The 20,663-nt window shown below is 52.9% G+C and overlaps 3 protein-coding genes and 1 long non-coding RNA gene across 4 annotated transcripts in view; 2 read left to right on the forward strand and 2 right to left on the reverse strand.

Moving 5' to 3' along the window:
* The first annotated feature begins 5,653 nt into the window (after positions 1–5,653).
* On the forward strand, positions 5,654–6,946 carry GPR4 (G protein-coupled receptor 4). Its single transcript, XM_063140677.1, has one exon. The coding sequence runs from the start codon at positions 5,832–5,834 to the stop codon at positions 6,936–6,938; it is 1,107 nt and encodes a 368-aa protein (XP_062996747.1). The 5' UTR covers positions 5,654–5,831; the 3' UTR covers positions 6,939–6,946.
* Positions 6,947–9,229: 2,283 nt separating this feature from the next.
* LOC134408421 (uncharacterized) lies at positions 9,230–13,245 on the reverse strand. Its single transcript, XR_010026096.1, has 3 exons — positions 13,157–13,245; positions 10,179–10,409; positions 9,230–9,250 (listed from the first exon to the last, which is right to left on the reverse strand). It is a non-coding gene; the product is annotated as an uncharacterized LOC134408421 (long non-coding RNA).
* Positions 13,042–14,707, forward strand: OPA3 (outer mitochondrial membrane lipid metabolism regulator OPA3). Its single transcript, XM_063140678.1, has 2 exons — positions 13,042–13,259; positions 14,149–14,707. The coding sequence occupies exons 1-2, from the start codon at positions 13,118–13,120 to the stop codon at positions 14,475–14,477; spliced, it is 471 nt and encodes a 156-aa protein (XP_062996748.1). The 5' UTR covers positions 13,042–13,117; the 3' UTR covers positions 14,478–14,707.
* Positions 14,708–18,867: 4,160 nt separating this feature from the next.
* The window catches only part of VASP (vasodilator stimulated phosphoprotein), a 33,068-nt gene continuing 31,272 nt past the window's right edge, over positions 18,868–20,663 (reverse strand). Inside the window, exon 13 of the mRNA XM_063140676.1 lies at positions 18,868–20,406. Coding sequence (XP_062996746.1) covers positions 20,369–20,406 — 38 coding nt within the window. The 3' untranslated portion in view covers positions 18,868–20,368. The remainder of the gene's footprint in view (positions 20,407–20,663) is intronic.

Here is a 20,663-nt window from a genome sequence, read left to right on the forward strand (position 1 = left end):
TGAATGAGCCAGGGCAACGGGGCTAAAAAACACGCTTTGTCTGGAAGCGCCCACTGCCATCCCCTCCCACCCACCCCCGCCCCCGCCCAGCAGCAACTGCTCCCTTCATCAAGAGGTGCACAAGTGCAGCTTGGCAGGAAACCCCCTCTCCAGCCCCCACCTGCTCCTCTGGTCTCAATACCAGCCCCCCCCCCCTGCATTGTTCTCCAGAGTGAAAACAAAGCAGCCCAGCCTCTGACCCACCGTCCCACTAAACAAACCAATCTCGTAGGAGAATTGCCAGTCCTCCAATGAAGCTGAAGAGCTGGAGATTCAGGTCAGACTTAATTCATTGCTGAAACTCACTGCCAGGAGATGTGCTGATGGCCACCAACCTGCATGGTTTCAAAACGAGATGAGACCCATTCATGGAGGAGGAGGAGGAGGAGGAGGCGGCGGCTATCAATGGCTACTAGCCTGGATGGCTATATGCTTCCTCCAGCAGCAGAGGCACTTGAATACTAGTTGCTGGGGACCACCAGCTGGAGAGGGCGAATGCACTCATGCCCTGCTTGGGGGATTCTTGTAGGCATCTGGTTGGCCCAATGGGAATCAGGATGCTGAACTGGATGCGGCCTTTGGTCTGAAGGTCTCGTAACTCCTGAAACTCGTTGCCTTCTGACAGATGGAAGCAAACAAAGTATCTCTGCTGTAGGCGTCTTGTTCCACTAAGTGAGCTGCCGTGCCTTTGCACTCCTTCGCTCCGATCAGATTTCTTACTGCAATTACATCTCATTTCTTGCCATGCCTCCCTGCTCCCCTTCCCACACATCTTGGGAGTAATGAGGGCAATCAGGGCTTAGAACTCTCTCCCTCCCCCCCCAGAAGGCCCCCTTTTCCTTCCCTGTTTCACACCAAGAGTCGTGCCAGCTTCTAAGGATTTTGTTAGCAGTCCCCCTGCCCCAGGAACAACACCTTGCAGGGCGTCATGGGAAGGCCGTAAGTGATGAACCAGTTTAAAACTGGTTGAAGTTTATAGTGTAGACACAGCCTATTGTTTATTTTAAAATTCTAGGAAATTACCTAGAAGAGCTGCAGGAGCAGAGCCGTGTAGGTTTCAGAACAATGCACATACATACTTTCTCTCTCTCTCTCTCTTTATTTATATATAGATATATATTATATCACACACACTAAAGTTCTTCCTGAGTGTTCTGTCATTCTGTAGATCAACGAATTTGGGATTTGGGGTGCCATTCCTCCTCCTTCGAGAAGCTGTTCCTCTTGTAGCACTTGGTCTCAATGTTTCAGGCTCACTAATTACTCTGCCACGGTGCTTTCACAGTGCACTGAAGTGAAATGGACCACACCGAAGGGAACTGATATGCATGGTGCAATTGGTATTTATTTATTTATCTCTCTCTCTCACCAAGGTGAACCTATGTTTACGCCATGGCCACAAGCGCTCTTGTCGAAAGAAAGGCTGCATTGCCGACGGGGTGGAGAGCTGGAATGTGGGGAAGACTAGGGGTCCCCTGGCTCTGGTGTATGTTCACGCCCTGCCTTTAACTGGGACTTTTCATGTGAGGAAGAGGAGGTGCCTGGCGGCGGGCTGCGGGAGCCCCGCTGCTCTAGCACCAGCCTGTGTCTGCTTTGTTCGCTGCCCTTTAGAGCTTGGCGGGAGAGTTCGAGGGAATCATGTCAGCAAGGATGGGGGGCCCCCAATGACCTTCAGTTCCAGCGAGTGGGATTAAGGGCCCAGAAAGGTCAGCATTAATTTTTCAGGAGCCCTTTCGTACAGAAATTCAACATGCAGCACTTTGAGAGAAGTGAGTTAATTACAGAATTAACGCTTGCGGCGTTAAACTGGCGGTCAATTCCTAAAAAGACAGGCAACCGGGGCTCCAGCGTGCCTTGCTCCTTTGGAAACCTAGATCTGGCCTTGGGGGTGCACTGTGGCGCTCTGGCCATGCTCAAAACGCTAAAAGGGAGAGTGCCCTGAAAGCAGCCCGGGAACTTTGACGCTGGTTGAGAATGGGGATGCCAGGGTGCCAACCGGAGCCACCCCTTCAAAGCAGACCACACCGACCCTCTGCTAGCTTCGCCGGTTACCATTTTGCTTCCGGGCTCAATTCCAAGTCCTCCTCTGAGCCCTGAACTGCCCGTGACCAGAATCCCTCAACCATCTCCCCGCGGCCCCCATGAGAGCCTGTGCCAGAGAACCTGCCTGCTAGCTTTTTGACCCACGGCTCTTGGGTGGCTGCACGGCTTGTTAACCACTCCAGCCAGCCAGGTCTGAACGTCATGACAACCTGTGCCCGGACGGGGTAATTAGGGAAATCAGCCGGCACACGCGGGGGTGGAGCCCCCATGGCTTATTAACCAGCCTTATATTGCATCAACCGGCACTTTGCGTGCCTCGGCTTCTGTAGGGCAGCGGTCTACGCAAGAGGAGGCCTCTTTTGTTTTGTGGGGCACAAGATCCAGAACGGCCTCCCAAGAGAAGGGCGCCTGGCTCTATCACCGCTCCCTCTGGGACACCAAAGCCCATTTTGCTACAGCAGCGTTTCTTGGAAGGCTCTTAAGAAGTACTGGTTCTTAGCTGCTGAAATTTGTATTTAGATCTGCTGAGATTTGTAGTTGGATTACGTCCATTTTTACTGAGATTTCTTTTTTTACCGTTACAAGTTGCTTTGGTGATCTTATTGAAAGGCACAACAGTCATCCTCAAAATAATTGTAAGGAATAATTATTTACACGGTGGTCGTGCAGGCAGCCACATAAAGAACTGACCATCTATGGTGCCTGCACAGGTGGTCGTGGTGGCAGTGACCGTTTTATTCCCACAACACTGATCAGAAAGGTGGGGAACGGGTCATGAATGCTTGAATCCTACTAGGCAATGCCTTTATGAGGACTAGTTAAAATGTTACAAAGTAAGGATGAGCAAGCTTTTTCAGCTCACTGGAACTCTTCCTCAGGATAGGTGTTAACCAAAAAGGGAGGGGGGAAATGGTGGGGGAAAGAGAATGGAGTAAAACTGTACCTATGCATAGCGAAAAACACTACTAGTCTGCACTTTTTATGATGCAATGGAGGCTGTTTATGGAGACATAATTAGGTTACACCACGCCGGGTAGAAGAAATATCTCAGGTTGCAACCGAGGCTATGAGGGAAAGGTGCAGGCATTTCTTCCCTCTTCGAAAATGTAAAAGGTGGGCACTTAGGTGTCTTACCTGAACTATGGACAAACCAGGAATTTAGGAGGACAGAATCATTTAATGGCTGTAGGCTATTTAAGACAATCCACAGAATCCTGGACTATATCACTTCTGTTTTGCAAATGGGTGGGTGGGATTGCATCCCTGAATGCTCTCCACAGCATGGGGGAGAGATAGGCGGAACCCTTCTTCCTAGCATGCTATTTTTTTATGTGCAGGAAGTTCAAAAGCAAAAATAAAGAAGCATTCAACTATGCAACTCCCACTCCGCTGTGAAGTGGGACAGTTCCAAAAAAGGTTTACTACATAATTTTGCTGATTGTCTGACTCGCAGGTGCAGCGTGTGAGTGAGCGACTCTGTGTGTGTGTGTGTGTGTGTGTGAGAGAGAGAGAGAGAGAGAGAGAGAGAGAGAGAGAGAGAGACTTCTCGTGTAGAAATGGGGTGAGGATGATGCCCAGAACTTTCTGGAGTGGGCCCTACACCCGATTCTCCGCAGTCTGCAGCATCGGAAGACTTGTCGTTTTATTAACTTTGTTCGACTCGAGGATGACGAGGAAAGGTAAACCCGCACAAAGCAGAAACCCTGGAAATGGCTGCAGGCAATGGACCAAATCCCTCTGGTGGCCAATATGCCATGGACTCGGGTCACCCAGGAAGCACAGCTTGCACTTTTATCAGGAGACTTGTGACACACATTTGCATGCTCGCTCACTCCTTCAGAGTTTGAACTGTTGCAGCTTCACCTGCAAACCAGCTGTTTGCTTGGTTTTGCCTGCTTGCTCACCCTTTAGAGTCCAAAGTTTTGTCTGCGGTTCTGATCATTAAGGATGTTTCCCACTCCGATCTCCTTGCATCACCCCACAACGTCCCCCCCGCCCCGGTGCATCCCGTCCACTTTCAAGTGTTTTATTGACAAGCGGGTGTGTGTGTGTGTGTGCGTGTGTGGCAACCTCTCCAGATGGTCTCTTCTTCCGAGAACAGTCAAGCGGAGGGGCAAGGTTTGGGGGGTGTTTTGGCCACTCACTTAGGTAAACAGCAGGCTTTGGTTTAGTTACGGGCAGCGGCTTGGCTCCAGGCCACCGATGTCAGTGCGAAAGGAGTTGCACCTTCAGGGATACATGCGGGCAGTGGAGAAGCGGGTTTGTTGCAGCAAAAATAAGGAAGAGTCTTACAATACTTTACAAGCGAGCCCATTTATTATGGCATAAGCTTGCATGTTTATGAAAGCTTATGCTATAAACACATGCCTTTAGTCTTTACGGTGCCACAAGACTCTTTTTTCGCATTCACACTGCCAGATACTTTTGACACCGGCTGTGTCAAAACTCACCAGCCAGCCAGCCAGCCACCAGGATTCTCTCGCCACCTTTTTCTGCCATGCCACAGCTGCCAGCATCCAGTCGCTTATGGACAGGACTATCTAAGATCTGCAATAAAGTTAACAAAGTACTAAGCTGAAAAAGCTGAATTTTGCATCCTGCAAAAACCATGCACGTTTGCAAAGTTTGTGCTGCTTTTCTGGCCTGCTTGGGCAGGAACATAGGAGGCTGCCCCAGTACTAGTTCAGGCTACTTGTTCATCTGGCCCAGTATCGTCTCCTTGGACCAACAGTTGCTGTCCAGGGTTTGGGGCAGAGAGAGGTCTTCCTGCCCTCTAAGCCCTGACACACACACACACACCCCAGGAGCTCTGGAGAGCCCCACTCCCCTGCTGCCACGAGAGAGCGTAACTCCTGGCTTCTGAGAGCACACCAGGCATAGCCCACACACATTCATACATACGCTTATAACCATGAGGGCTAGAATCGTGCCTTTCAAAAACAATGCCAGGATTATTGGGAGGTTGGCTTTTGCACCAAGCACCACACCCCAACTTTTTCTGCGCATGGCGGCGTTCTTGCACATGCCCCATTCTCCGCTCCCGTTCACGTCAGACAGCCTGGCTGGCACCGGAGGAGATGTCCTCGATGAGTCGTGCCCCCTTGTAATTGACCGAGGAAGGATGACATTTGGATTTGCCACCTAAGGCAGCAAGTGTCGCAGGTCAGCCCTGCCACCGAGAGGTCCCAAAGGGAGTTGAATAGGGTGTAGCTCCCGAGGCCGCCTTCAGTGCCTCAGAGGAACACATGCTGTAACAGGGCAGACTTCCCCAACCATCATGCCTTCCAGAGATGCTGGACTTCAACTCTCAACATTTCTGACCACTGGTCATGCTGGGGGTTGAAGTCCAAAACCCATGGAGGGCACCAGGTGGGGGAAGGCTGTAGTAGGGGGAAGCGTAGGAAAGACGGCTCAGCGATGACTTCCCCGATAACGCCCCTCTCCTAACCTCTACCTGCGTCTGCTCCTCTCCTCTCAGGTCCGGAAGGGCAGGAAATCCCACTGAGAAAAAGGCCCAGCGCCAACCAAGCTGCCTAGCGAGGCCAGTGGCGAAGGGAGAAGGCGACAGCTAGACTCGGCCTATGGAGACCTTGCTGCATGCCGGCTCCAGGAACGTCCTTGCAATGGCCTGCGTGGTCCTGTGGACATGCCACTTCCAGCCCCACAGACTCCTGCTCTGAAGTTGGGGTTCGCCACCCTGTTGGCTTCCACCACTTCCCAGCGGGACCCGCTGCATTTCCGTCCCAAGGATGTGCAATACCACCCTCGTGAGCTGGAGCTGCCACGTGGACTCCAAGATCGACCACCTCTTCCCCCCGACGCTGTACATCATCGTCATCACGGTGGGGCTCCCCACCAACTGCATGGCCCTTTGGGCCGCCTACCTGCAGGTCCGGCAGAAGAACGAGCTGGGCGTCTACTTGATGAACCTCTCCATTGCAGACTTGCTCTACATCGCCACCCTGCCCCTCTGGATCGACTACTTCCTCCACTACGACAACTGGATCCACGGGCAGGAGTCCTGCAAGGTCTTTGGCTTCATCTTCTACACCAACATCTACATCAGCATCGCCTTCCTCTGCTGCATCTCCGTGGACCGCTACCTGGCCGTGGCACACCCGTTGCGTTTCGCCAAATTCCGGAGGGTCAAGACCGCCGTGGCCGTCAGCGCCGTGGTGTGGGCCATTGAGATTGGGGCCAACTCAGCCCCCCTCTTTCACAACGAACTCTTCCACGACCGCTACAACCACACCTTCTGCTTTGAAAAGTACCCCATGGAGGATTGGGTGGCATGGATGAACCTCTATCGGGTCTTCATCGGTTTCCTCTTCCCATGGATGCTGATGCTGTTCTCCTACCAGGGGATCTTGCGGGCGGTCCGGGGGAACATCTCCACCGAGAAGCAGGAGAAGGCCAAGATCAAGCGCCTCTCGCTCAGCCTCATCGTCATCCTCCTCTTCTGCTTCGCCCCCTACCACGTCATCCTGCTTTCCCGCAGCGCCGTCTACCTGAGCAAGCCCTGCGACTGCAGCTTTGAGGAGAAGGTCTTTGTGGCCTACCACACCTCCCTGGCCTTCACCAGCTTGAACTGCGTGGCCGACCCCATCCTCTACTGCTTTGCCAACGAAGGGGCCCGGAGTGACGTGGCCAAGGCCCTGTCCACCTTGGTGCGCTTCCTCACCAGCTCCAAGCCCCAGGAGATGGCCAACGCCTCGCTCACCCTCGACACCCCCCTCTCCTCTAAGAAGAGCAGCTTCTGCCGGCAGCCTCTGGTGCTCCCGCTGCCGCCCTTGCAGGCTGGGTTGGGGATGAGAGACGAGGAGCTCCAGATGAAGATACTGACTTTTAAACAATGAACACTCCCTCCGGTTAAGCACCTGGTGCTACTCTGCAGCATTCAGCTGCTGCTCCTGCTGCTGCTGCAGCCACTGGCAACCTGTCAGGGCAGATCACTAACAAATATAGTGTTGAAAATAAAATAATAATATTATGACAACGTAAAAACTCCTTGGAGTTAGTACATTTCTGTACAGGCTCCACGTGTAAGAAGAGCCACGCTGGGTCAGACCCAAGTCCTATCGAGTCCAGTATTCTGTTCCTGCAGTGGCCAGACAGATGCCCCAATGGGCTGCCCACATGCAGGACAGGAGCACATTATTATTATAACTATTATTATTATTATTATTATTATTATTATCATCGTCATCTCTATACCATCTAATAACCAAAGCTCTCTAGGTGGTTCACAACAATGCAATAGCACCCTCCCACTCATGTCCGCCAGCATATGGTATTCAGACAGAGTCATCCTGCCTCTGATACTGGGGGCGATATATAGCCATCATGACTAGTAGTAGCCACTGATAGCCTTTTTTCCGTGAATTTGTCTAATCCCCTTTTAAAGCCCTCTGAGCTGGTGGCCCTCACTACATTTTGTGGCAGTGAATTCCACAGTCAAACTGTGCGCTGTAAGACGATTAACAGTAACGTCTAGCATTTCTATGACTTTCGCCTGTTGAAAACACGTCATGTGCATTACCTTGGTGACAATATTACAACGACCCTGAAAGGACCATATTATTATCCCCGTATTGCAGACGGGGATGGGTGGGTGAGGCCGCAAAGGTGAGAAGCTTCCAGCTTCGTTGTTTAGCCTCTTAGCCACTGCACCAGGCCTGCTCTGAGCAGGAAACATCCCCTGCCCTGCTGGATGAGGCCAAAGGTCCACTTCGTCCAGCACTCTCGCACCACCAGCGGCCTGCCAGATGTTCTTGGTAAGTTCATAAAGCCTGCATGCTGTAGGGAGCCACAGCACGTTGGTCTCCAGAGGGGGACTGCCTTGGTGGTTCCACTTTTAATCATGGTGACCAGGAACCGCTAATAGGTCTGCCATCCTTCCATGCATTTCACTAATTCTTTTGTTGTTGTTTAAAGCAGCCATCCGTACACCATCACTTGATAGCACATCCCACAGGTCGATTATGTGCTGTGTGAAGATGTCTTTCCCTTACTCTATCCAGAACATGTAAATCAGTTCCCCACGTTCTTGTGTTCTGAGAGGGGAGTAATTTCTCCCTCTTTGTGCCTTTATTCCCAACCTTACAGATGTCCATCAGCTGTGCCTCACTGATCTGAACCTATTGTGCCTAGCTGTTCTTCATGACCCCTGCAAAAAGCCCTCTTTCTATTCCCTTATGTGGGCCCCACAGCAACATAGAAAGGTTTCTAAAAGGACCTGCAGACACACCTGTAAGTTATCTAGAGAACATGCAACTATTTAGGGCTCATAGCTTAGAGCAGGTAGCTGGAAAACTCCCAGTTCTTTCCCTCCTGCACATCCTGCCCCATTTCTCCTTTGCTTTCTACTTTAATCAGGGGTAACCAAGACCATTTGTCGCCCCAAGCAGCTGCAAGGAAGGAAACGGGGGTAGCAGTTACTCACACAATACAAGAGTTTCCCCACAGAATCCCTTGCAATGTCAGAGATCCAAGAGAGAGAGGAAATATCCATCTCTTACTTCCCCTCATTCTCCCCCCTCCCTCCCAGTTTCCCGTCTCCTGGTTACTACAGGAAGCCAAATGCTTGGAGATTATGGGGGCTTAATTAGCAGAGGAAGCTCTTCACAGGCCACAGAGGCTGACACACAAATTTGGCACTGAGCCAAGCTTCAGCCTCCTCTGCGCCCGCACAGACAAAGAGAGCGGGGCGTCTTGCTCCAAATTGCTACACCCCAGAGCTGATCACGTTTCGGTGCCGGGCGAGCAATGGTGATTTTTTTAAAGCCCCAGCGCAATTTGAGCACCATGTCCTCAGACGCTGATCCCAGATGCCCGGGATTTGGCTCCAGTTCTTCCATGGGGAGGCAGGCTACCCAACACATGCTCAGGAGCTCTTGTTGTTTCATAAAAGTTGATGGCCATTATTCATTTGCTTGACACAACTCACCTGACCCTCTTTAATGACTCCCATTATACTCACAAATGAGAGTGTTCAAGTAATAGAGAAAGGGTGACTTTTCTCCTGCTTTCAATGCACACTTATGGGTGAAATGTGAATGTTACCCTATGTCAGAGGCTATAAATATGGAATAGGAGCCAGCAGTTACTCTGTAGGTCAATTCACTGGAGATACAACATTATGATCTATCACCCTCTCAAGAGAAAGTCTCTGCATATATAAAAAGACGACACTTTTCCCATAAGTAATTGTTTGTCAGCAACAAGGCAGAACAGAAATCCCTTGTGTGCTTAACCCCAGAGGTAGCTGCATTTCCACACAGGGCAACTGATCCTGTTATAGACAGCTGCTGTTGAACCACTCGAGATGCGATAAAGTTAAACTTGCACAAATTTCCTCGCCTCTGAGATCAATTTGGCCCTTGGCAAGGAGCCTCGGAGCAAGGCTAGCCCATAGATGACTCCCCGTCCCAGGAATGTGTGAGGCAGAGAGAGTTGACCGTCAGTGACGTCCCAAGATGAGAACAGTCTAATCTCAGCGCTTCACAAGAGGCAAGAGCCACCGCATCGAGAGGCTTACTGGGAATAAACAGGAAGAGGCCACAGGCGAGACCGAGTGGAAAGGTCCCTCTAGGGGAGGTGCTGTCCCATGAATCCCAGCAGGCTGAGGCCTCTCTTGTGCCCCAATTGCTCAAAGAATGTCAAAGCCCCACGTGTCCAGGAAGGGAGCATCTCCACCTCTGCCAAGGTAAGGTGGAACACATGGTTGGCCCAAGAGAATTCTAGTCCTGCAGCTCCCCAGATGATTCTGCCCTTTTAAGGGTGGGTTTTAGAGTGGGATTGTGTCTCTGCTTCTGTTTATTCAGTTCTTTCTCTCCACTAAGTCTTCTTGATCCCTTCCTATTCAAGCTGCTGGGATGGAGCCCAAGACCATAAAGAGACACGGCTGAGCTTGCTGGTTTGGAAGCAGGGCAGGGGAACACTGGGCCTTTTGACTCCTTTCAGGGCCTGGATTCCATACTCCCCGTTTCATGCCTTCCACTAAAAGGCCAGGGGGGCTATACATTCCCAGAACTCCTGAATTCTATGCCTAGCTCAAGGAAAGTGGATAGTGCCTAGAGGCCCTGGAAGTTGCCTACCATGGGTTTGATCTTCTTGGGGAAGCTACCCCTTTGCTCCATTCTTCACATGCTCCCTCTGTAAATCCCATCCAGCTTTTCTGAAGTTTTCTCCGAAGGCTGAGCAGAGAAGGTGGCATCCGAGAAAGGGAAGACAGAAGGAAAGTCCTTTAATTCTTGTTTTGACCCTGTTTCCTCCTGCAGCTCCCACCAGCCGCTTTTCATATTTGTGTTCACATGGTCCGGGTGACCCTGCGGAAAAGAATGAGCTCTGGGTCAGTCTCTTGGCCAGGCAAAACACAGCAAACAACTCAGAGCAACTGAGCAGCCTCTAAGGGGATGGGAATGTCTCAGCTTATTAAGAAAATTCGTATGTCTCTTCACAGATCTCTTTAAATATAGAATGCCCTCCTCTCATTAACCCTAACCTCATCAACACTTCATTGATTTTCTAAACACGTTAGTTAAGGCAGCCAGAAACTTAGAGGTACATTCAAGGTAATCAAATATATCAGAGGAACTTTATTTTAATAGAAGTCACACACACAAAAATTGGTCTACATAGGGCTTGTGAACAAAATTAACAAAAATGTATTAAAATTAAACAGTGCAAAAGATGAAATAAAACCTATTGGCAGGGGGAAATCATTTGGAAGTATGATGATGAAGAATGATTCATACATTTAATTTTTTCTTCAAGTTTTAAGTGATGCAATAGGTATTCAAAGATCAAATGGCAAAATATTTAGAAGCATAATTTCCAGATACTTTGATTTGGCACACAGATATCATTATTCTACCAAGACTGGCCCACATCATTTTGCTTGGCCTGACCTGCTGCATTACACAATTCAGGAGGGGAGCCTAGCCTTCCCAGGAGAGTCTGGCCAACTCACGCTGGGTAAACAGGATGACAGATTAGACAGGCTCACCTTGGGCACACCTTTATTTCGACAAACCAGCCCTTGGGATGGAGAGTTGTAGGACGAAGGAGAGAAACCCTGGGATGGGCTGTTCCACTCATGGCCGGTCAGGAGGATTGCTAGGGGCCAGAGTTTGACAGGGAGGTTCAGAGTTGTAGTGTAGTAACATAGGAAGCTGCCTCATACTGACTGGCAGCAGCACACCCACACCCCACCCCAGGGTTTCAGGCGAGTTTTCCAAGCCCTACCGGGAGATACCGGGCGTCAAACGTGGGACCTTCTGCATGCAAGCAGGGATTCTACCACTGAGCCATGGCCCCTGCTGCTCAGGGTCTTTGGGCAAAGGAGTAAGATCTCGGCGTGAGGCGCAAGATTGGGGTGGCTGGGCAGGAAGATTAGTTGTGACTTAGTTCTATCGCGAAACTGCCAGGCACAGGCTGGTTATTGCCCTTATTCTGCACCCTCCAGACGTGTCAGGGGTGTACCAGGCATGAGGTGAGGCTGTACCATGCATGATCAGGGGTCTGGAAACAAAGCTCTATGAAGAGAGACTGAAAGAACTGGGCATGTTTAGCCTGGAGAAGAGAAGGTTGAGGGGAGACATGAGAGCACTCTTCAAATACTTAAAAGGTTGTCACGCAGAGGAGGGCCAGGATCTCTTCTCGATCCTCCCAGGGTGCAGGACACGGAAGAAGGGGCTCAAGTGACAAGAAGCCAGATTCCAGCTGGACATCAGGAAAAACTTCCTGACTGTTAGAGCAGTATGACAATGGAATCAGTTACCTAGGTTGGTTGTGGGCTCTCCCACACTAGAGGCCTTCAAGAGGCAGCTGGACTAGGGTGGATTCCTGCACTGAGCAGGGGGTTGGACTCGATGGCCTTAGGACTCGACCATTCCAACTTCCAACTCGACCATTCTTCGTTTCTGTGAAGGCCACCTTTACCTCCAGGAGACCTGGCAGCCCCGTTCCACGCAGTGCTGCTGAAACGGAAGCCAAGGGGCACAGAGGGGAGAGCTGGCGGGTGGGACGTCACGGGGCGCCTTTCTTGCCCACGGCTGTGCTCCTGCGCCTTTAAGAGCAGCCTGAAACACGTCAGGTGAAGCTTCCGCCGCCCAGGCACCTCCATGCCAGGCAAAGCTTCCCCTGTGGAAATGCTGCCAGCGTGCCAGGCTGCTGCTAAAGGCACACGCCTGGCCTGTAAGAGCCTCGCAGCAGGCGGAAGTTCAGCAGGTGAAGCTCTTCCCGTCCGGGCGGCGAAAGCTTTCCCTGCGGAACATCTGCTCTGGAAGGCGCAGCGGAGCCAGGAGAGTAGTGGCGGGCGGCGGGGGAAGCCTCCGGGGCCAGGCAGGGCGCGGCTGTACACGTGCGCCCGCGTTCACACGCGTTGTCCGCGGCGGTGCGTCCCTTTCCCGCCAAACGCCCGAGAGAGGGGGGAGCGAGCTCTCATTGGCTCAGGAGGAGACGAGGGCGGAGCCGCCCATAGAGATAAGAAAGATCTAGAGCAGCCTTCCTCAACCTGGGGCGCTCCAGAGGTGTTGGACTACAACTCCCAGAATGCCCCAGCCAGCTCTGCTGGCTGGGGCATTCCGGTAGATGCAGTCCAACACCTCTGGAGCGCCCCAGGTTGAGGAAGTGACGCACACGCGTAAACTTACGGGACGGGGGTGGAACCGAAGGGAAGCCCCCCTGTCCCAGGCATTTCCGGTATTCAACCGCCGCTCTCCCTTGTCATCTCTATGGCAAACCGCCTTCGCGACCAAGATGGCCGTTCCCACCCTTCCGGTTTTTTTCCGGAAGTGGCCGTTTCCCAAGGACTGAGAGGGAAACTAATTCATCATTCCATTTTGCCTCATTAGTATGCGCCCTTCCTCATTCAGAGGGCTCATTTGCGTATTCATGAGGGCTCATTTCGTGCGAGAACCATTCGTGCGCGCTGGCGTCAGAGGCCTGCGTAGGGGAGCTGACGCGCGTGCGCGCTGACGTCACCCGAGTCGGCGGGGCCGCTCCGCGCGCGGGGGCCGCTGGGAGCGCGAGGATGGTGCCCGGCGCCTTCCCGATTGCCAAGCTGCTCTACCTGGGCGTCAGGCAGATCTCGAAGCCCCTGGCCGCGCGCATCAAGGACGGGGCGCGCGCCAGCCCCTTCTTCCGCCAGTACATCTGCGGGCCCCCCGCGCAAAGTGAGTAAGGCGTGAAGGGGAGCCCGCCGATAGGGGGAGCCACCTGTCAGTACGGAGGGGGAAAGCCAATGGGAGCGGCCGAGGGTGGGGTACGAGGAGAGAGTCGGCCAATAGGGCGGCGCGAGGGGCGGGCCTGGCCGGGGGGACGCGGCCAATCTGGAGGCGCCGGGCTGCTAAGGCGGCAGAAGAGGTGACATTGCGGGGCCTCGCACGTGGCTGAGCCCCCGAGCCTACTGGCCAGGCCTGGAACCTCCGCAGGGGGAGAAGGAAGGAAGGAAGGAAGGACGGAGCCCTGTCTTGGGGGGGGGGGGGATGAGAAGGCCCTCAAGGGTTGGGACTGCAACTCCCATCATCCCCCAGGCAGCAACTTCCATTTGCCCCCTGCCCACACGGGAGGTTCCTCCACCCCACCCCAGGGAAGGGCCCACGGAGGAGAAGGGGAGCAGCACCCAGCCCACCATCCCCATCAGCCCCTGCCCTAAAAATGGCTGGCTGGCTGGCTGGCTGGGGGGGAGGGGGCGCAAGGGGGGGTGCTGCTGCTGCTGGAAGACGCCCCCACCCCACCCCGACCCCCCAGCCTCACAGACTCCCTGCCATGTCAGGCTCGAGGACTCCACTCTGGCTCAGACTTGATGTTCACAAATCGCACTTAGGATGATGCCCTTCAGATCCTGCCATGCACTGGACGGATGTTCGTGGGGGGGGGGGGCTCACGGGCACCAGGGAAGGGGAGTGGAGGGGCCAGTTCCTCCCAGGCCCTCTCTCCTGGCCTCCCTTGGGCAGGAAGCGGCCCGCCGAGGGCTCCCAAGGACCAGGCCTGCTGTGAAGCCGCAGTGGGGGTGTTGCCCGTGGGCCCCCGGCTCACGCTCTCTTCCTTTTTCTCCTGCAGTTTATCACTGGGTCGAGATGCGCGCCAAGATGCGCATCATGGGGTTTCGGGGCGCTGCCATCAAGCCGCTGAATGAGGAGGCGGCGGCGGAGCTGGGGGCAGAACTGCTGGGCGAAGCCATCGTCTTCGGGGTGGGAGGGCTGTGCATCTTCCTGGAGTACTCCCGCCAGTCCACCAACAGCAGGAAGAAGGAGGAGGAGCTGAGCAGCACCCTCCTGGGTCTTCAGGAACAGATCGCGGAGCTGAACTTGACTGTGGAGACCCTCGACGCACAGCTGCGGGAGGTGAACCGGGTCCTAGTGGCCGTCTCGGCCTCCCCCAAGAAGTGACCTGGCTGCAGGGGAGATGCAGTTGCCTGGAACGGCGCTCCGCTGCGAGCTGTGTGCGAGGGTCCCCTTGCTGGGGATGCGCCGGCAAGGAGAGCCCTGGGGATCCCGTCCTATATAGCAGGATTGAGGAGTGCAAGGCCCTGTGTTGCACCCCTCCCCTTGGCTGCTGAATTACTTGGGTGTTTCCCTAGAATGTAAATATTGAATCCATTAAAAAAGAAAGAGTGCGAGAGCGTGTGCTCTTTTCCCTTGGTGATTACTGTGGAAGAACTACGGATACCGTCAGCGGGTGTGTATTGGTATTCTGGGGTGGGTGGGGGTTAACCTTTTTTGCAGTGCGATAGAACTGTATGGAGGAGGGTGAAGCAGCCACATTTCCGGCGTTTTTGCTGTTGCATTCTAGTATTTCAGATTCTGGAAATGGGAAGACTGATGTTCTCAGCAGTTTGAAAAATGTTGTGCGCTCGGGGATTTTAAATAATTGTTTGAGATTGTCTGGCTCTGTTGTTACATACGGCAACGTGGACTACATGGCATTCGGAGTTCCGTTTAGGTCTGAACTTCACTCCTTATCTGCAGTGGTTGGAGGACTCCAGTCTGGCTCATATTTGATCTTCATATTAACATCTAGCACCAAAATCCAAAGACCAGGCAAAGCCTAGGGCAGCCTTCTCCAGCCTAATACTTCCCATGTATGGACTGCAAATCCCATCACTTCCAGCTAGCATGGTGATGCCATGGAGCAGTGGTCTTCAACCAGTGGGTCATGAGATCAGTCCAGATGGGTTGTAGCAAAGCTGTTGCCACCATGTTGGGTAATTGTGAAAGTGGGTCCCATGTTGGAAGTCTGAGGTGGGTCTTGGATCTGGACCAGGTGAAGACCACTGCCCCTGGAGCAGAGGGGTAGGTCAGGCTGTGCCAGTAGATCTCTGGGTGATTTACAGTAGATTGGCAAGGGAGTTCTCTCTGTTGTTTACCAATAGCAACAAAATTACCTTTTCCACCTAAATTAATATCTGAAATTTAAATGGAAGATAACTAGGATGGACCTCCATGTTTAAGGATTGGGAGTTCAGGTTAGATCTGCTACTGAAAACAAATTCCTGGGCTCATAATGTGCTCGGATGTTCTTTAATGCTAAGTGTGCATAATTTGCCCCTGGATTTGATGCATCTGCGTTTCTTACGATGAATTCCGATATCCAGGGCTGGGTGGGCCCATTTGGCCCTAATCAGCAGCCGCAACGAAACGTCACACACTCCTGTTCCTTTAAAATGAAGAAGTCTTGTAGGTTGTCCAAATTTCCCGGCACACAGCGTTCCATAGCCTCTGGTGCTGTTCCGACTAGGTACTTAAATTATTAACTTCTTTAAAAGCACTTGTATTGACTGCTTTTTGCCTAGACAAGGCAAAAGGGAACCCACATGGCAGAGCAAAATGCTGCCAAAGATTGCTGACATTGAACCAGGTATTGGGTGGGGGAAGGAGACAAATCAATTAGGTGGCCCTGTACTCTTAATCCCTATTTTTAGGTTAGGATTATCTGTGCCGGTAAAACTCAGGTAAGAGGGTGGCCCTGGGCAAGAAAATTCAAGATTGCGAGCTGAGCCCTATTCTGTTCTGAAGCAGGGAAGGAGAGCCTTTAACCCGTTCCTGGTGATGGGGCTTCCAGCAGGCCCGCTGTTTTGGCTTACATGCCAGGAGGCTGCAACGGCTCTGGTTTGCCTAGGGCAAGGGGAAGGCAGAGGGGAGCAAAGGCCTTGAGGGCAGAAAGCTCCAATTGGAAGCCACACCTGACATGAAGATGGGGAGATAGCTCAGCTGTTTCCCCAAAAAGCATCCATGCTAACACAGCCGTTGGGGGTCTCATCTTGCTGCTGCAGCAGCTTGACTTCATGCCATTATCACCAATATGAACTCCAGACTAGAGTTGGAAGGGGCCTATAAAGCCATCGATTTCCTGCAAAAGTCAGGCTAGAGGAGTCAAAGTGTTCTCCCCACATGTCCCACAAAACCGTAAACTGACCCTCACCTCATTGATACTTGTACTCTAATATCCCAGGTAGCCAAGTATGTTAATGTTCTATAGGCGGTGTTTGTACATGCAAAGGCTCCCATTTGGCCATCAATACCTCCAAAGGCCATCAGAGCAGAGTTGGTGGCTTTTGAAATGCATTTTTTTGGGGGGGGGGGGGTTCTGAGATTCCTTAGGAGTAAGCTTCTCCAGGAAAATGACCTGCAGGAGCTGAAGAGCTGCCCTACAGCTTTAAAGTGTGCAGCTCCTCAGAGAGCCAGCGTGTCACAAGGATTCAAGCTAGCAGACTGTTCAGGCATCCACTAGCCAGCCATGGAGTTCCAGCACAGCCCGAGGGCTCCAGGTTGCCACAGGAGGTGGGTATCCTGTGACCCCCCAGCTGCTTGGCCCTACATCTCAAGAGCAAATATAATGGGGTTAAGAGGTTGGGAAATCCAGGGTGGAATTCCCATTTGGCCAGAAAGCCTGTTGCTCTAACAGGAAGTTTTTCCTGATGTCCAGCTGGAATCTGGCTTCCAATAACGGGCTCAAGTTAAAGGAAGCCAGATTCCGGCTGGACATCAGGAAAAACTTCCTGACTGTTAGAGCAGTACAATGGAACCAGCGACCTAGGGAGGTGGTGGGCTCTCCCACACTAGAGGCCTTCAAGAGGCAGCTGGACATCCATCTGTCGGGGATGCTTTAGGGTGGATTCCTGCATTGAGCAGGGGGTTGGACTGGATAGCCTTATAGGACCCTTCCAACTCTGCTATTCTGTCTTTGGGCCAGTCACTGACTCTAACCTACCTCACAGGGTAGTTGTGAGGTTAAAATGGGAGAAGGGGATCCTGTAAGCTGCCTTGGGTTCTTCAAAGAGGAAACAAGGCCGGATAGAAACGTAATAAATAAAACTGGACTCCCATGATTCCTCAGCATTGGCTATGCTGGCCAGAGCTGATGAGAGCCGGAGGGCTACAAGTTGCTCACACTGGTGGGCAGAACCCGGCCTGGCAAATGCACCAGAATCCTCTGAAAGGGGCAACGTAGAGGAACAGCTTGGGGCCCGTGTGGAACTAAAGACCAACAGGTGGCGCTCTTGATTTGGGATGCTAATTTTCACCACCCCTTTATAGAATCTCCCTTTTCTCACCCCAGCTTCCATCAGGTCATCTACTTCGGCACTCAGGCCTCCCATCTCCAGAGCCTGAGGATATCCGGTATTCGAGGCAGACACCTGTGTGCACCAGTTGCTGGGGAGCATGGGTGGGGAGGGTGCTGTTGCACCCCATCCTGCTTTGTTGGTCCCTGCTGGTTGGCCACTGTGAACAGGCTGCTAGACTAAATGGACCCTCAGTATGATCCAGCAGAGCTCTTCTTGTATATTTCCACTACTAAATCTTGGCCCAAAACAGACAAGGGGGGCAGCCCTTCTTCCCACTCCCCATAGCAAAGAATGGAATTATGGTTTAAATTTGAGCCAAGGCTTATGAAGGTGGAACCCTTAGAACAGCAACTACCCAAAGCTGTAAATCTGAGCAAATCCCAGTGACTACGCACTGCAGAATGACAGAGCTCAGTCTTCCTTCCCCAACCTGTTCCAGATGTGCTGAACTACAACTCCCAGAATACGCCAGGAGGTGTAGTCCCACACATCTGGGCAGCCCAGGCTAAAATGCAGCGGAAGCTCAGAAAACGTGCACAGGGTTACCATACGAGAGCCAGCACGGTTCTAGTCCCCACTGGGCCATGAAGCTCACGGGTGACTTGGGGCCAATGATGGACTCTCAGCCTAACCTACTCCACAGGGTTGTTAGGAGGATAAAATGGAGAGGAAAAGGGTCCTGTATGCCACCTTGGGTTCCTCCCAAAAGGACAAAATGTGAGATATAAATGAATAAATAAGCTTCTAGCTCAAGCCTTTCCCAATCTGGAACCCTCCAGATGTTTTGGACTACAACACCCAGCATTCCTGACTTGGCCATGCTGGCGGGGGCTGAAATCCAAAGCACAGGCAGACAGATGTGCTAGCACAGCCTTCCTCAACCTGGGGTACTCCAGATGTGTTGGACTGCATCTCCCAGAATGCCCCAGCCAGCTGGCTGGGGCATTCTGGGAGTTGTAGTCCAACACATCTGGAACGCCCTAGGTTGAGGAAGGCTGTGCTAGATACTCAAGGCGGCCTTTCCTCCAGCCCTGAACACCTGCTTCTAAGACTAGGATTAGGAACGCACCAGGATGCATCCGACTGACGCCCCGTCCTCCCAAACTGAGCCCCTCCCCACCCATTCTTTGCAAACCAAACAGGACCACAGGAGTGTCACTCCATCTTCAGCCCCCGTCCCCAAACCCACCATGAAACACACACACACGCCTAGATTTTGCAATTTTACAAAAAAGGAAAAGATTTATTCCTAAAGACGTTTGGTGCATGTGCCCGAGATCCTAGTGCCCATCGCCAGGTGAGTGGGTGCTGTGTGTCGGAAGGGTGGGTAGAAATCGGGCAGAAATACCCAGCAGATCAGTAATAATAATAATAATAAAAAATCAAAATATAATATTCCATCCAGCTCAACAAAAACAAAACGAAGTCAAAAATTACAGCTCAGTAGAAAAGCCAAGAACCTGCCCTGTTTCCCCTCCACGGCCTGAGGGAGGTAGAGGGGTGAAAATATTTTTAAAAAATTACCCAGAGAGGTGAGGGCAGGGACTGGGGTATTAGATAAAATATTCTGAGAAGTACCCCATCTCCACGTGTAAAATCAAAAGTTACAAAACCAAGAGAAACCAGCCGTGTGTGTGTGTGAAATGAGGAAGGGTCCTGGGAGGTGCGTAGAGAGGGTAAGGGCCCCCCCTCTTTATTCGGGGAAGAGTTCCATCGTCGGGGTAGGGTGAGGGTGCATGCGTGACTACATGCTTTGCAATAGCGGTGCCCTGAAAAGGTAGTGGTGGGCAACTAGCCAGCCACGGGCCGAGATTCCGCCCGAGAGGGGCTGCTCCCCGACCTCTGCCACTGTCTCTCGTGTCTCTGCTCTTCTCCATCGCCTCCCCCTGCGGCCTCCTTTCTGCAAAAGGAAGAACTCCGGGGGTCTCTCCCCAAGGGAAACACCACGGCTTGCGGAAAAGCACCCGGAAGAAGGGTGCGTGGGCAGGCTGTCGCCCCGAGTCACAGCCCAGCGTGGCAGGGTTGGTGCCGACCCCTGCCCGTAAGGACAGGAAACTTCTCCAGTTTGATCAAGCAAGTGGGACTCTCTCAGCCCGGGGGGGGGGGGGCAGCGGGGGGGGAGGGCTCTCCAAGAAATGGGTGCTTCTCCCACTTCCCTCCTCAGAGGGTCCGGGCTCCCTCTAGCTGGGCTGGGCACACAACCCCTCTAAGGGAGTGGGGGGGGGGGCAGAGAAACCAAACACGGAAGTCTAACAAGAGAAAGAGGATTTGAGGGGGGAGGGACTCGCCCTCTCTGGGAATGGCACAGTGTAGGGGGGGCTCGAAGGCAGTTCCACCAGGGAAACGGCCCCACGACCCTCCCGTGGGAACAGCCTCTCCTTGCCAGGGGAAGGGAGTCAGGGGAGGGGGCAGGGTGCTGCTATTGCTCTGGGTAAGGCACAGGTGGGGGGGTCCTGCCCTTCCTAGGGTGGGGGGCCACCACAGATCATCCCTCTCCCCCACCCGGAAATTGCACAGCGGGGGCCAGAGGCCTCGGAGCCGACAGGGAAAGGGTGTGTGTGTGTGTGTGTGTAGCTTGTCTGGTGCAGGAGGGGGAGGGGGAGGTGACTGGGGGGGGGGTTCTTCATATTTTTTTCCTTATTTTTTTATTCTTGTCTGCACATTTGGGAGAATTAAACTGCTGACTCCAGGTGGCCCCGGCAGGCAGTTGGGAGGCTAAGGCGATCCCCGCTTCCGTAGCTCCGCTACAAATGCTGGAGAGGAGAGAAAAGAGAGGGGGGGGGGCGATGGCAGGGTCAGACGGCAGCAGACGGGACGGGACGGGGGGCTTTGCAACTCGGGAGCCCCTTTCAGGGCCTGCACATTTTACGAATGCAGGACCTATCCAAAGGCGTCTTCTGTACCTGCTGCTTTGTGGTAGGATTGGCATCGCCAACGGGCAGAAAGAGGGTCAACAGAAGGGCCGTATTTCACCAGGGGCAGCTGGAGCATCCGCGGTTCACTCCTAAAC

Source organism: Elgaria multicarinata, chromosome 13 (assembly GCF_023053635.1).
Source record: "Elgaria multicarinata webbii isolate HBS135686 ecotype San Diego chromosome 13, rElgMul1.1.pri, whole genome shotgun sequence".
NCBI classification, from domain to species: Eukaryota; Metazoa; Chordata; class Lepidosauria; order Squamata; family Anguidae; genus Elgaria; species Elgaria multicarinata.

Excerpts from the sequence above, each read along its gene's own strand:
- OPA3 (XM_063140678.1), top strand. The coding sequence starts at position 13,118 with ATGGTGCCCGGCGCCTTCCCGATTGCCAAGCTGCTCTACCTGGGCGTC. Across the intron at positions 13,260-14,148 it reads CTGCGGGCCCCCCGCGCAAA|TTTATCACTGGGTCGAGATG; the intron begins GTGAGTAAGGCG and ends TTTCTCCTGCAG.
- GPR4 (XM_063140677.1), top strand. The coding sequence starts at position 5,832 with ATGTGCAATACCACCCTCGTGAGCTGGAGCTGCCACGTGGACTCCAAG.